The following is a 14,967-nucleotide window of genomic DNA, read 5'->3' as shown; positions in this document are numbered from 1 at the left end:
CCGTCGGTTCGCAGGTGTCTTATAGATTTTTTAGCATAGCACCGACCAGCACAAAATTGATAGGGAACTTCTTAAGTTTCATCGCGCTTAGACCAAAAGTTACTACAGATAAGAAATACGTAGAAAGAAGCCATTATAAGTCCATGCCAAAAAATCAGAACTCGCCCCGGCCCAAACGAGAACACTCGCGGGAACCCCGGACTCATAGGATGTACCCGCACCATCAACGCAGCTCGATTCGGTATGTCGTGGTAGATATTAGAGGTAAAGAGGAGTACCTACCCAGGAAGAGAAGAAAGGAATCTCGAGTTATTATATCTCGCCCACGTTATGATAACTGCCACCAATACATACCACTATATAGTAGGATAAACAAGGCGGACATTACTAGGGAAGAAATAGAGGAACAACTGCTTCGAAACCTAGCCGTCGCAAAACACAATGCCGAGATAGCATCCCGCCCAGCGCTTCCGCATCCACGCCGTGTGCGTTTTAGTTCGGTCATCAATATTTATTAAAGAGTTGGTTATCGTGATGCACCAATTCAAGCGGACGTCTATCTAGGTTATCTCAAGCAGGAATAATAAGAGACGGCTCTATCTATTAGCGCTAGAATATATAATTTATATGTATGTACTGGCTCCTTCTGGTCGTTAAGTCCATGTAGAATAATGTATCCAGGACTAGCTCTAATCCAAAACTATTGTAGCAATTCACGGAGCCAGCTTCGTTAATATCGACCCAATACTTCTATTGGCTTTCGGCCCGAACTGGACTTTAACCACAGAGCTGAGAGTCCCGGCCAGGATTGAGTCTGGCCGTGTGTGGATGTCGAGAAACAAGCTTCAGTTCCACGTCACAGCGTCCGAGGACGGGTCACTATCCATTATCGAGCCGTCCGCCCAAGAACTCACAAATAAGACCAATTAAGGGTTCTTCGAACTTAGTATTAGCAATAATGTAAGAGTGGACTATATTCTAATATATCTTTAAAGAGTTTATTGGCCTGGCACTTAGCTTAGTACTCGACCTTAGTAACAACTAATTAAGTTCAGACGGCAGGAAGGATACCGGATAACGCTCCTACCAATATGTGACGCTTTAAACGTACAGAAGAGACTAGATAGCATACTATGGGATTAACTATGTACCTTGGCGGAGAATGGTTAACCGATTCGTATTCTTTCTCCTAATTTGTATAAGGCGGCGAATCCTGGGGCAATGGAGGGGTATTACCGACACTACGTCGAGCCGGGTTGGAAAAAGTATACCTTTCAAGATTTATATATTGTTGGAACAGCAGGAACTGAGGCTGTCCATACTACTCCAAAAGGGGTGCCACGTGCCTGCGCGCACAAACCCCTTTTCTGCCTCATGAAGAGGGGTATGCGATACCCCTCGCAGCTGGCACAATAGATAGACATGAACAACAGAATATAGAAATACAGCACCGATTGAACCCCACTTGTACGTACGTACGAAAGCCCATTCAACATATATCGATAAACAGTCAGGAGTCGACTTAATTAAATATAGGGTGGATGCCAACGAGATGGTTTGCGACGGCATGCGACGGCGACATCTATAGCTATGCCCACCCGAGTACAGCCGATATCTGGGGTTGCAACAGCGGTCCGTTTCTGATCCGTAAAGGTGATAACTATATTCGCCACTTCATCGTTCCTAGATTATGTGCGGCCTTTACTAGAACCACTTTGCTTATCGATAACGGAGAAACCTAACCAGCTGTTAGCAATACAAGTTATCACCCCTATAGTCCTACAAGCCACTATGGCCGCCTTATTCACCGACACGAGACAGACGGAAAGTCGTATACCTTTCTATACGTTAATTTTGGTCCTTTTATAGAAAAAGTCGCGGTTATTATTCCTAAACCGAACCCTTGACTCTTAAAGACCTTCGTTAGGGACATGGAAATCACATTTAAGCGAAAAGGGATTTAGCTATTTTATTCAGCTCCTATATAGCATAGAAACTTTGGCCTGCTGCCCCTTGTCTATAGTCGTAAGCGTGTTAAAGTCTTAACCTGAGTAACATCTGGCTTATAAGAGCAATCCACACTCTACCACTAGGCCAGCCTTTAATAGGAATCGAAGTGAACAAACTGACATTGTTCTACTCAACAGGATTGATATGTACGGTGCGCAGTCGGCAGCACCGCTAAGCTAATACTACCCGTATTATCACGAAGATTCTACTGTAAGCACAGTGACTATAGTTACATTTTGGATACAATTCATCTTAACCTTAAACTACGAACTAATAACATGAGAAATGAGATATGAAAGTATCTAGATACATACGTAGCTGTACTATATAAGATAGTGGCCCTGAGACCCTATAAGAGAGGAAAATTAATACGATCGGCGTAAGCCTAAAGGAATGAATAAAACTGGGTGAAAAAGATAGAGAATAATGACGTATGCATCTCGCAATCTTAAGCCCAATTTAGATTATAGCGATAGCATCTTCTAGCGGAAGCCTGTGTTACCTGCACAGGGCCCTATAACGACTCCTTTTCCCATCTCTGATGCCTCTTCCAATGTTCTGCTAGAAGTGGATGCTTTGTATGGTAAGCTATGATGGCCTAACGCGTATTATACATAAAGAGCAATCTCTTACTTCTAATAACTCCTCTAGAGACGAAGCCGACAATATAAGTGAAAGGAACGAAATGGCGTTAGAGTGCGGCGGCCAGTATTGAGGAGTATCGATTTTAATAGAGCTATTCTTATTCTCGTATTTCTGTATTAATCTTATAGTAATGTCGCTAAGGATATGTATATCGCGGTATATCCCTCCGGGTGTTACGTTTTAGCAGTATTATTGGTTCGCTACGGCCGTTAGAGTAGGATCTTTAAAGTAGGGTATATAAGACTTGCTTATTTTGACCTCTCTATTTAGATTAATGAGAATATTCTCGGAAATAAACGAGCTATATTTAAACCTCTTAACTCGGAAATAAATAAGACCGTTTAAGATCTATATATTTATATAAAGTTATAATTAATTTTATTCGCGAGTAATTCGGAAAATTAAGAGATACCTATTTAAAAATAGTTATTAATTATGTTTCGCTTAGCTAAGCGACGCTTTTAATTATATATTTTAAGGTTATATTTATTACTTTAAATATAATAAATAAGGTTTTTAGAGTTCGAAAGACTTTTAGCGTAGCGATAATATTGCTATGCCGGAGTTTTTATACTTAGTAAAGGGTTTTGTCCGATTCTTTCGTTAAAAACTCGCGTATATTAATTAGAATAAACGGTAGGCTGTTTCTTATTAATATAGCTACATCGCCTCCTAGATCGTAGTATTCAAGCAGCTTCGTATAGAAGTTCCAGGGGGAATCCATGCGTAGTTTAAGCGATTCACCTACCTTTTTCCGAGACATCCTTATTCGAGGGAAGTCGTACTTATTAGTAGCGGCAGTATTATTTCGGAAGATGGCTTGCTTCCGTAAGTTGTCTGGAGTTTGGGCTATAAGCTGCAATATGTTCGGCAAGATTCTTAGTAGATATAGAACCCGTTGGTACTGAAGATTCGAAAGCGTTCGCTAGCTCGTTAATAGAGACTTTTGTGACACAGTTTTCTCCGTCATGCATTATCAGGTACAAGTTTGTAGGAGAGGCTAGTGAAGGATGGTATTGTACTGTACTGTACTGTTTTCTACACGGACACAGACGCAAATTTAATATCGCTTTTCGGGCAGAACTGACGGGTATTTTATAGTAAGATCCAGGTTGACTTTATGTATGCACAACATATTCGTCGAGAGGTGTTCTGTGGGGTACTTGTTAAAATAATGCATTTCTGGCGCTATATGTAATTACCACTACAACCATACAAGTACCAGAATGATTTGCAGGCTCTAATAGCGGCTGCAATTGGACTACTATATTCTCCTACTGTGTGAAGTATATGTATTTGCTGGCTCCTTCTGCTCGTTGAGTTCATATAGAATAATGTGTCCAGGACTGGCTCTAATCCAAAACCATTATTGGAAGGAGTGTACGGAGCCAAGAATAGATCCGCCATAAGCGTAATTTAACAAAACCTAGCCACACCCGTAGACATACATAAACATACAGTAGTACATTTTCATTTCTAAGCGTGTGTAATCCCTCACCGAGGTTTACTGGTCAGCCACTACTTTTAGTCATGCTTCTGGGACTGCGAGTTTTCTCTATCACCAGCGTCGTTACAACTTTCCTCTTATCAGAGGGCCTTGCTATTGTCAATAACCTAAACGGAAGCGATGCCTTTGTTTATATCACAAGTCGGGACAATATGGGGGTTGTTGTGCTTCTGACGAGTGCGGGTACTTGGAATTGCCCTGTAATTCACGGAGCCAGTCTCGTTGACGTCGACCCGACACTCGTGTTGACTTTTAGCCCGAACCGGGCTTCAGTCACTAAGCTGCTAATCCCAGCCGAGATTGAGTCTGGCCGTGTATGGATATTGAAAAAAGCTTCAGTTCCACGTCACAGCGTCCGAGGAAGGGTCACTATCCATTGTCGAGCCATCCGCAGGGGAACCCGCGGACAACACTTTGTGGCATGCTTTCAGTGTAATACCTAGGCGATGCGCGAGGAAGCTAAGGTCAATACCAAGGAGGACGGGTATTAGTCTTGCAAAGCAAAGATATCCGGCCCTTCCAGCTATTCATCACGTATACGCGCGCCCTTCACAACAGTCGCACATTTTAGTGTAATCACTCATTCGGGCTTACTGGTCAGCCACTGCTTTTCAGTCATGCCGCTAGGGTCGCGAGTTCCCTACAAATGGCGGAAGTCCGAATAGAAGGTATGTCTATAAATAGGCCAAAGACATGGACAGTGGCGACGTATGAATCTTGCAAGCTTAAGCCGAATTTGACTTGCAGCGGTAGCATCTTCCAACGCAAACCCGCGCTACCTGCACAAGCCCCATTAATGAGTCCTTTTCCCATCTCTGATACCTCTTCCATTGTTCTGCCAGTAGTGGATGCTTCGTATGGTAAGCTATAGTGACAAAACCTGTAGTATACGTGGAGCGCAATTTCTTACCTCCAATAACTCCACTAGAGACGAAGCCGAAGTTGTAAGAGAAAGGAACGCAATGGCGTTGGGGTGCCGTGGCCAGCGTTGAGCCGTATCGACTCCGATAGAGAGATGCTCATTTTCGTATATCTGCATCAATCTCATGGTGATATCGCCAAGGATACGTATGTCGCGCGTTATCCCTCCGGAGCTTACGTTCTGGCAGTATTGCTGGTTCGCTACGGCCGTTAGAGCAGGATCTTTGAAGTAGGGCACGTAAGACTTGCCAATTTTGACCTCTCCATCTGCATCGATAAGAATATTCTTGTAAGCGAGCGAGCTATGTTCAAATCCCTGGTTCTGGAGATAGATAAGACCGTCTAAGATCTATATATTCATATATAATTAGTTTTATTCGAGATTAACTGAGAACTGCGGGAGTTACCTGTCCAAGAATAGCCGCTAACTGAGTTTCGCTCGGCCGGGTGACGCTTTTTGCTATATGTTCCAAGGTAAAATCCATCTCCTCGAATACAATAAATAGGGTTTCTGGAGTTCGAAAGACTTCTAGCGCGGCGACAATGTTACTATGCCGGAGCCTTTGCACCCAGTGAAGGGTCTTCTCAGATTCTTTCTTCGGAAACTCGCGTATATGGACTCGAATAGCCGGTAGGCGTTTCCCCACTGCTACTGCTACATCGCCTCCCAGATCGAGTAAATCAAGCACCTTCGTATAGAAGTTCCAGGGGGAATCCATGCGTAGTTTGAGCGATTCGCCTACCTTTTTCCGAGACATCCTTATTCGAGGGAAGTCGTACTTATTGGTAGCGGCAGCATTATTTCGGAAGATGGCTTGCTTTTGCAGTTTGCCTGGTGTCTCGGAACCTAGATCTGCAATACGTTCCGCAGGAGTCTTGCTAAATGTAGGACCCGTTGGCACTGGGGATTCGGGAGCATTCTCCAGGCCGTCAATGAAAATTTGTGTAATACGTTTCTGTTCGTGGTCCATTGCGAGAGCGACGTTCGCAGAAGATATCGGCGAAGGACTGCACTCTCCCCTGAGCTGGAGAAATATACACCCAATTTATAACCACCTGGTCGACAGGACCAAAAGCCGCTGTCTCTATATTACAGTACACTTTACATATGTATGTACCAATCCTGCTTCGGAGTAAATCAAACGCCCTTGTATAATCCACTTTCAGCTGCCACGTTTCCCTTCTACAAATACGTTACTGTAAGTTATACCGTACTGTATGTATGCTCTCCGCGGCTTGACCGCCATATTTTGCTTCCCATGGCCAGTAATGGCTTCGCTATCCAAGGATATATCTAGTTACGAGCACGTGCGACTTGGTTCTCTTATTGCTGAAAATAATTCAAAATGCCTCGAAAGGCCAGAAGGGAGTTGAAAGCTAATCCCAACGCAGAGATATACTACGATATCCGTAACAACTACCCTCGCCGCGATCTTCAATTGTTACGTCCTTTGCTCGAACCTCTTTCTTCTGAACACGCCAAAGCATGTGTACGTAGGCTCCTGAAGCATGAGCATCTTGCGCGAGCGTTCGATGAAGTGATAGAGTCCCCCGGGCTGCGTGCTGGGTTAAAGATAGGGTCACTACATAAGTTGATTGACATGAGATGCGACGAGGTTTGTATATTTAGCAATTTCCAAAGAGGTCCCGCGACTGTTAACGGCACATTATAGGAGATTCTTACCTATCTAAGACACATTCGCGACATTTGGACGGAAATACTAGGCGGAAGGCCAGTCAGCCTTTCCCAGCTGGACCCGGAAACCGTTCAGGCGGTAGAGTCAAAGTGTCCCAAGTATTCCAAGAGCGATAGTGAGCTTCTCCAAGCCCAAATTCATTCGGGGGCCATTTTTGGGTTTCTATCGTCCGAGGGACGTAACGCAGCCTGGGATCGGCTACTTACCATCGATGTCCTTATACCATCGCTTAAAACTCTTTTTAAAGACCGAAGTTTTCTTCAGTCGTGCGCAGAGAGTTTGTGTCAAGTTATAAGTCTCGATAAACGCGATAAAGCGTATTTGACCGTCGACAAAGTTCTACGTCGGAATTTCCCTACAGACGAGTCAACAACGAGCATGAGCGTACTGGAGATAGCTGAAAATAAGTTTTACCCAATCCTACTGCCACAAACACAGCGCTTTAACGTAGCACGTTTCGTGCTTTGGCTCAAAGTTATGCGGCATTACGACCGACTGGCGCGTTCGTCAAAGAAGGAGAAAGCAGACCTGGTGTCAAAACCCAGACCCGAAGGGCCGGACGAAAGAATTCTATTCGAAGTAGCCGAGGCGGCTCACGAGCTAGGATTCCGATCCGATAGGATCCAGGAGCTGCGAACACGCTCACCCGACGAACTCATCGCACGTAAAGCCTTGCTAAAAGCACGGAAACCAGCGCAGTACACTTATTCCGATGGATCCCTGGACACTTTTGCTGGTGAAATTGCGACCATGTGTACCAAGGCTATTCCACAGATCATTAACCTTCCCACTCCAGCTTTGGTTTCGAACGAGCTTGACGAACCTAGTAATCGCTACGGATTCCCAGATATGGAATCCTTTGATAGAGACCGCGCACAGCTATTTGTACAAAATATTCTCTATCAACCCGATAGCGCCGGGCTGAGAATTACTTCTTTTTTTGTTCGCAAGTCTGTCATCACCGCATTCTTAGGACCACTACCGGAGAGTTTAACCCTGCCAATACCTCGGAACGATGAGTTGGATAATCTCACATCGGCGTATTCTAATGCGTCTTTCAACTTTGTTCACAACGAGGTGAATATAGACGACAAAATAAGGGAACAAGACGCCCGGGAAGCAAGGGAACAAGACAACCAGAAAGCACGGGAGACGAAGAGGGCCGGTCGAGAAGATCTGTTCCACCCAGCCCAAGAGCAGAGCTATACGAGAAAGCGAAAGCTAAACGAGGGTCAAATTGTGATTCTATTTAAAGAATTCAAGAGTGGCCGATGGCAGACAGCGCATAAAGAAGATGTTACACTCACTGGTTCTACTGTCATCGAGGCAACTGCGATAGGCTTTAGAAGGAAAGAGATGAGTGTATTTTCAACCAACCTATGTGCTCTATCTCCAGAGGAGTGTTTTACTTCTGCCGTATCTAATGGTCTGAACACATTACTACTTCTACCCGATAATAAAACCGAGATTACAGATGCACTACGAGAATCTGTACGACAGTTGGTACAAGAAGGAACGGAGGAGGAAAGGAGGAGAGGAAAGGGCCACCCGAATAACGACTGAGAGACTGGAAACGACCACGCCACCCATAGTACCGAAAACAAGACCACAACCCTCCCCCACCTCATCAAATGCAGACGTATAGGAGACGCCAGCGGCGCAATAAGAAGATTTCCAGTGGCAGCTTAACCTAACGATCGACCCACAGATCGAGTCTGCAGTAGACCCTCTCCCGCTTGCCCTGGCAGGAGACGACAACGTGCCACCGCCGGTGGACTTATTCCCGATGGACGAGTTAGAGGAAGCGGCTATGGAGATAGCGGACATGCAAGAAGAAAACGCATGGCTGAACAACATGGCCAACGACACGTCCAATCCATTGCTATTCAATACCCCAGAAGTCGAAGCATCCGCCCCACTCCATGGTTACGGACCCACGCACAGCCTCGGGCAAGATTTATAAGTCGTGTAGATGTCCTGAACACCAGGAAATCTATAATGATTGATCAACACAGGACGCCGAATTCACGATCGCCCAGTGCATGAAGATATGTACGTACTGCAGTAAGGACTTTATAACAGCCGCGGAACTTCGCAAGCACTTGGAAAAGAGGGTGGAATACGTTCGAAAACATCTGATCGTACGCCTAGATGTCACGGCGAACATCAACACGAGCTGGGACAAAGCCTCAACCATGACAGGTGCTTCTATTGACGAAGATAGCAAAGATGAAGAGGAAAAGAAAGAGATAGTCTACACAATTGCGTTTGGTCTGCCTTTAGGGGCTGTTGCGCCGGTCGGTTGGTGGCGGCTGGCGGTCAGGTGTAAGGCCCCTGGGCAACGTGTGTGGCCGTCACACTAGACACGAGAGGAAGCGGAAGCTCAACCGATCCGAGCTGGACGCGTAAATACCGGGGACGGGACATAATTCGCAGGTCGGAAGCCAGGAGTCAATCCCTAATAAACAGCCCTGCCGCGGAATTACCTATATAATAGGACACAAGAAACTACGTATCTTACAGTATAAGCCGGACGATCACATCCTGAACCTATCGGGTGTTGAACCACCCTCAAAACAGGTTAACTACATCGCATTGAACAACTAATAACTACTATAAAACAACAACCACTTAACCAATTGACTTCAATCCGCGGAGTAATTGACGAGTATACAGCACCCGGCCTCGGATTCATTATCAGAATGAATTGATTCGACCTCGTTGTCGCTCAATTGAGGAGCAACCTGGTCAGCTCGATGAGATGGACCTGCCATCTCTGCCTCTACTTTCCGTACCTCTTTTATAGTAACGAAGTCTCCGTTGGGGTTAGGGGGAACTTTCCTCCTCTTTCTAACCCTGGATCTATCTCTATTCTCTTCTAAAACTGCGTTACGCTGCTCTAACATGGCTATTTTGATGTTCAATTCGTCTAGGCCCTTCCGAACCTTCCGAAACAGCTGGCGTGCCGTGGAGTTATCGAACCCTTCCTCCCCTCAACTAAAGCAGACTGTATCTCACGTACCTGGCGAGAGCTCTGGGGGGTAGTGAGGGTTCCTGAGCCATCTAGAGTATGCTGCGAGCTGGCTGACTCCTGGGAGCTCGTCATCTCTTCGTCAAAGCCTCCTAACCGGCGGAGTCTGTTGTTCAGGGGCTTGTTGATGTCACGGGGCCAGATTCCCGTTGCTTTCCAGGCACTGGCCATGTTGTATGGATTGAAGGCTTTCTGGCGAGCACGGTTCCAGGCCCATATAAAGTCAGATGTGGTGACATTCATGTCGAAGTTGAGCTGGCACCGTATAGTCACTTCCGTACGGAACCTCCTCTTTAAAACGGAGAAGGGAGCCTGATCCAGGGGCTGAAGGACGTGGGAAGTGTGTGCTAGTAAGTAAAGGACCCATATCTTGTGCTCTAAGCAGGTTATCATGAAGGCCGTGGTCGTATGGCTCGCATGGCCATCTAGGATAAGGAGGCGCCATTGGCCCTCCTTTTCTGGCATTGAGCCGGGGATAAAGATCTCTTTAAGCCACAATAACGCGAGCTCGTTGCTTGTCCAGCCGTTCGGGGAGGCCGTAAAGAGCCAGTCATGCCAGGCCTCGTCGTCCTCGTTACCCACGGACTCCCCTTCTTCGGGAAACCACTGTTGTTGTACCGAGATCCCCTTGAAAATAATCAGCGGTTTCAAATAACGACCACCCGCACTAATGGCTTCGATTACTGACGTCCATATGCGATTAGCGCTATCCTGTATGAACACACGCTTCATAGAAGAGGGCCCGATAACCATATGATTATTGCCGAGACTCATCTAGGTGCCGACCTCATCAACATTCCAGATGTGTTCGGGGGGTATGTGCTTGAGCTCATCGAGCTGCAGTCGCTCGAAGAACTCGACGATATTCTCGTCAGAAGTACCGTTAACGCGTCGGAAATCCATAGAAGTTGAAGGAAGGGTCTTTAATATAGGATGCCGGTTAAAAAAACGGGATACCCAGCACTTCCCAAGCAGTTTATATACCTATTGGCATAAAGGATGCGTTGGGCGTACATACGAAAGACCGCATGCTTAGGATAAAAGCCTAGACGGCCCTAGCACATCGTCCAAGACACAATTGAAGCCTCTTCTGTTAGAGTCAGGGCCTGGAGGGCCTGCCTCGACTCATCGAACGTCCGATCGCCGTTTATTCGGCGTCCCAGAGTTGTCCTATTAACATAGTAGTGTTTCGCGGCCCATCGTTGTGATGCACCGGCTGCAACGGCGTCGATAGCGTCTGACATGCGTTGCTGATCGTGGCGAGTCATCTCGTCTGAAAGAGTAGGAAAAGAGGAAGAGAATGAGCCAATTAGTGATTCAATTAGATGGGAATTGACTGACTTATTTATACTACTAGATCAGATGGGTGTAAGTGATGAGACGAAAAGGAGGTGGCTCAAAACCCGATAGGTTCAGGATGTGATCGTCCGGCTTAACGTCTGGAAATCGAGGGATTTCGTCCTCGCCAGCCTGTTCCAAAACCCTCGAGTTCTCGAATACGACACCCTCGCAACCCAGGAGCCCTGGTGCAACCCATTTGTTAGAGAAACAGGGTCCTCCAGAGACCAGGTTCTGAGAGAGTATAAGAAAACTTAATAGATTATCTGTCACATCAAAGCTGGTGTACAGAGTTCAGGGTGAAAACCCTAGAACTCTAATTAAGGGATGATAAAAGGTAAAGAGGAATCCTCTTTTGCAGAAGACAGAACAGACACTCTTGATAACACGAATTCTACACCCAGTTAATACACGTGACATCTAACACCATTCATTACTACGACATATCACCCCCTTAAGGCACGTTTTTAACTAACGTACTTGAGTGTCCTAGGCGTGTTAATGCGTGTCCTAGGCGTGTTATTGAGTATCCTAGGCGTGTTAATGGGTGTCTTAGGCGTGTTAATGCGTGTCCTAGGCGTGTTAATGCGTGTCCTAGGCGTGTTATTGAGTATCCTAGGCGTGTTATTGGGTGTCCTAGGCGTGTTAATGGGTGTCCTAGGCGTGTTAATGGGTGTCCTAGGCGTATTAATGGGTATCCTAGGCGTGTTATTGAGTATCCTAGGCGTGTTATTGGGTATCCTAGGCGTGTTATTGAGTATCCTAGGCGTGTTAATGGGTATCCTAGGCGTGTTAATGCGTGTCCTAGGCGTGTTATTGAGTATCCTAGTGAAAACACACAGCCCGGTAGGTTGTGTTGGATATCACGTGTATCAACTGAGTGTAGAATTCGTGTTATTTGTCACAGGACCAGTCCTCTTCTCTCTAGGCTTTGCTATAGAGCTTGTCGGAGATGCTTCAGGCCCGCCCTGGGACCTTATGAGTAAGCCTGAAGCCTATCGCTGACAGAGGGTTCAAAGCATAACGGCGAGGAGCTTACATATCTAGAGGAGGCAGGAGGTATTATCAAGACCCTTGGAGACCGCCACTTACTGGCTTTCTCTTCTCTTCTCTAGCTTTGATGTAGACTATAATTGGACATGTTTACTTTGCCTGCAAATGACTTGATCCGTTCACAGGTGCTATTACTACAGTCTGTCTGATTGCGGTAACGAATATGACAAGGACGTAGCTCGAGGAGCTACAATACAGGATCCGAAACTAGGACAGTATTTATAGCCACTAATACTCTCTCAGAGCCTGGTCTCTGGAGAACCATGTTTTCTCTAACAAGAACCTATTGTCACTGTGCCTATCCTATTCGCCTGCACCACCCGTGACGCGACGCACCTATCCTGTTACTTGCCTACCGCCCGTGACACCTGAACAGTGTAGTTTTGGCCAGCTACACTAGCCCTGCTCTAGCCCTGCTACACTAGGCGTGTTAATGGGTGTCCTAGGCGTGTTATTCAGTGTCCTAGGCGTGTTATTCAGTGTCCTAGGCGTGTATTTGTCAAAATAGAAGTCGCTGACAAAGTCGACTCAAATACCCTAGTCCCATTAAGGCACTTGACCAACTGCTCCACGGCAGAAAATGAAGCCTGTTCTCCCCATGATCGGTCGTGGTGGAGGCCATAATCCAACCCAACCCCCAACATGTAATACCAAGTACACACACACACACACACACACGAGAAGCTCTAATAATTAGTTTTAAAAAACTTGGTATTGAGAGTGCAATAGGTCTGTATTGGTATCCTCGGGCTTGGTGGTGATAAATGAGGAACAATCCCTCTTGGCCCTGATGGCTGGTATGGAACTATCTACTGTAGTGGGGCACTGACCCCACGCAATATTTATTAGTCAACGACCTATAAAACTTGGTAACTACTTAATTAGGTCCAAGGCTAAGCTCTTATCCCTTGTCACTGGAGCACTGTGTGCTCACCAACCGTAGCCTTTATCCCCCCAATAAAGATCTTCAACACTTCAGGATCCGGCCCAGCGACTACGCCCGCCACGTTTTCTGTCAAAGGATTGACGTCATCGTATGAAAACGCATACCCTTTCCCGTCTATCTCGCTTTGGTGAACAAGGCGGCTATAGTGGTTCGTGGGACTCTCGAGGTAGTAGCTTGTATTACTAACCGCTGGTTGAGTCTCTTCGCCTTCGATCAGCAAAGTCGTTCTGGCAAAGGCCGCACACAATCTAGGAACAATGAGGCGGTGGATATAGTTGTCGCCCTCGCGAATCATAAACGGACCCGTATTGCAGCCCCAAATGTCAGCTGCGCTCGGGCGGGTGTACCCACGGTTGTCGCCGCCACAAACCAACTCCTCGTTGGCGTATACCCTACACTTCACGAGACCGATTGCGGATTGTGTATCGATTAATAAGTCTTGTGAGGTATATTTTTCCAAACCTGCTCACCATAGTGGTTATAATAATCTCCCGAAGCACCGGGATTTGCCGCCTCATACAGGTTCGGAGAAAGCACACGGATCGGTCTGCCATCCCTCGTCGAAATGCACATTCGACCCCACGGAAAACTATCTAGACTACTCTGTACATTCAAGGCGTCGCAAATTCTCGTGATGGCGTTATCCGATAACCCTATCGCCGTTTGGACTTGGTTGCGGCGAAGGACTAGGGCTATGCTGAGCGCAAGCCCAACAAAGTCCACAAAGGATATATTAGCGTACAGGCCACCCCTCTTCGTATTCGTCAGTTCCAGGAACCCCCAACTGGTATTGTCTGATAGGTCCAAGGGGGATGGCTCGGCAATGGACGGTGTTCCGTCCTCGGATGTTATAACGTGGAACTGAAGTTTGCTTCTCGCTATCCACACACGTCCGGATTCAATCTCCGCCGGGATCAATAACTCTGTAGTAGAGGCCCGGTTTGGGTCGAAGATTGACACGAGTGTTGGGTTAACCTTGACGAATCTAGCTCCGTGAATTACAGGACGGTACCAAGTACCCGCATTCGTGAGAAGCATAAGACCTCCTATCTTGTCTCGACTTGTTATATAAACAAAAGCATCACTTTTGTTTAGGTTATTGATAAACTGTAGCTTCAGTAGGTTTACGGTGGTAATTTCTGAACTTTGTTTACCAGGCGACGGAGTAGTAAAGCTTTCGGTTAGAAAGAAAGTTGCAACAGCGATGATATGTAAAACTCGCAACCCCAGTAGCATAACTAGAAATTTTAGTTGGCCAATAGGTCCATGTGGGTAATTAAATGAACAGGTAATAGGGGAGTGGCGAGATTTAATTAGTTAATACTTATAACGAGGCAGTTCTTGGCTCCGTTTACGTACAATATATATAGCATTTAGAGCCACTTCTGGCACAGGAGGGACAACTAGCAATAAGAGGGCTGTTCCCCGCGTAATGGAGCCACGATAGGCTCTATCGTTATAGCTGTTTCCTTCCGCACGCCCAGGCCAGCGCTATTATATAACTATAACTTACTGAACCGCATCTAAATCTAGCCGGTAACCATCATTCGCTGGGCTATAAATTGATATAAGCTGTGCTATTGTATCGTCAGCCTCGCTTCTCGTGTAGTTTCTCTTATAAGAAAGGATAGTTCTACATATATATACCCCTTAGAATGAGGTTATCTATTATACCAATTTACTTGTGCTTGGCTCTGACTTGTATAGGTCTTCCCGACCGGTGTTATCGACCTGCTCTACCTGTCTCCGAGATCACGTCTTTTCCTAATAAGACCCAGTCTACCAGCGACTCCAGAACAACGACAAATTACCTAGCTAC

General features: G+C 46.2%; 3 protein-coding genes across 3 annotated transcripts; 1 reads left to right on the top strand and 2 right to left on the bottom strand.

Annotated features, from left to right (window-relative positions):
* Positions 1-4,955: 4,955 nt before the first annotated feature.
* Positions 4,956-6,054, bottom strand: PG994_015136 (serine/threonine protein kinase; the record flags this gene model as incomplete). The annotated part of the gene is made up of 3 exons (XM_066866545.1): positions 4,956-5,027; positions 5,073-5,432; positions 5,491-6,054. The coding sequence occupies 3 exons, from the start codon at positions 6,052-6,054 to the stop codon at positions 4,956-4,958; spliced, it is 996 nt and encodes a 331-aa protein (XP_066708221.1).
* Positions 6,055-6,429: 375 nt separating this feature from the next.
* On the top strand, positions 6,430-8,343 carry PG994_015135 (uncharacterized protein; the record flags this gene model as incomplete). The annotated part of the gene is made up of 2 exons (XM_066866544.1): positions 6,430-6,699; positions 6,757-8,343. The coding sequence occupies 2 exons, from the start codon at positions 6,430-6,432 to the stop codon at positions 8,341-8,343; spliced, it is 1,857 nt and encodes a 618-aa protein (XP_066708220.1).
* A 1,366-nt stretch (positions 8,344-9,709) lies between these two features.
* Positions 9,710-10,714, bottom strand: PG994_015134 (transposase; the record flags this gene model as incomplete). Its single annotated transcript, XM_066866543.1, has 2 exons — positions 9,710-10,438; positions 10,598-10,714. The coding sequence occupies 2 exons, from the start codon at positions 10,712-10,714 to the stop codon at positions 9,710-9,712; spliced, it is 846 nt and encodes a 281-aa protein (XP_066708219.1).
* Between the last annotated feature and the right edge of the window lie 4,253 nt (positions 10,715-14,967).

The sequence above is a fragment of the Apiospora phragmitis genome (assembly GCF_038363925.1).
Source record: "Apiospora phragmitis strain CBS 135458 chromosome Unknown utg000014l:1.0-1827420.0:1.0-1829600.0, whole genome shotgun sequence".
NCBI lineage: Eukaryota > Fungi > Ascomycota > Sordariomycetes > Amphisphaeriales > Apiosporaceae > Apiospora > Apiospora phragmitis.
Note: the sequence above shows the minus strand (reverse complement) of the source record. Positions and strands in the feature narration are given on the sequence as shown.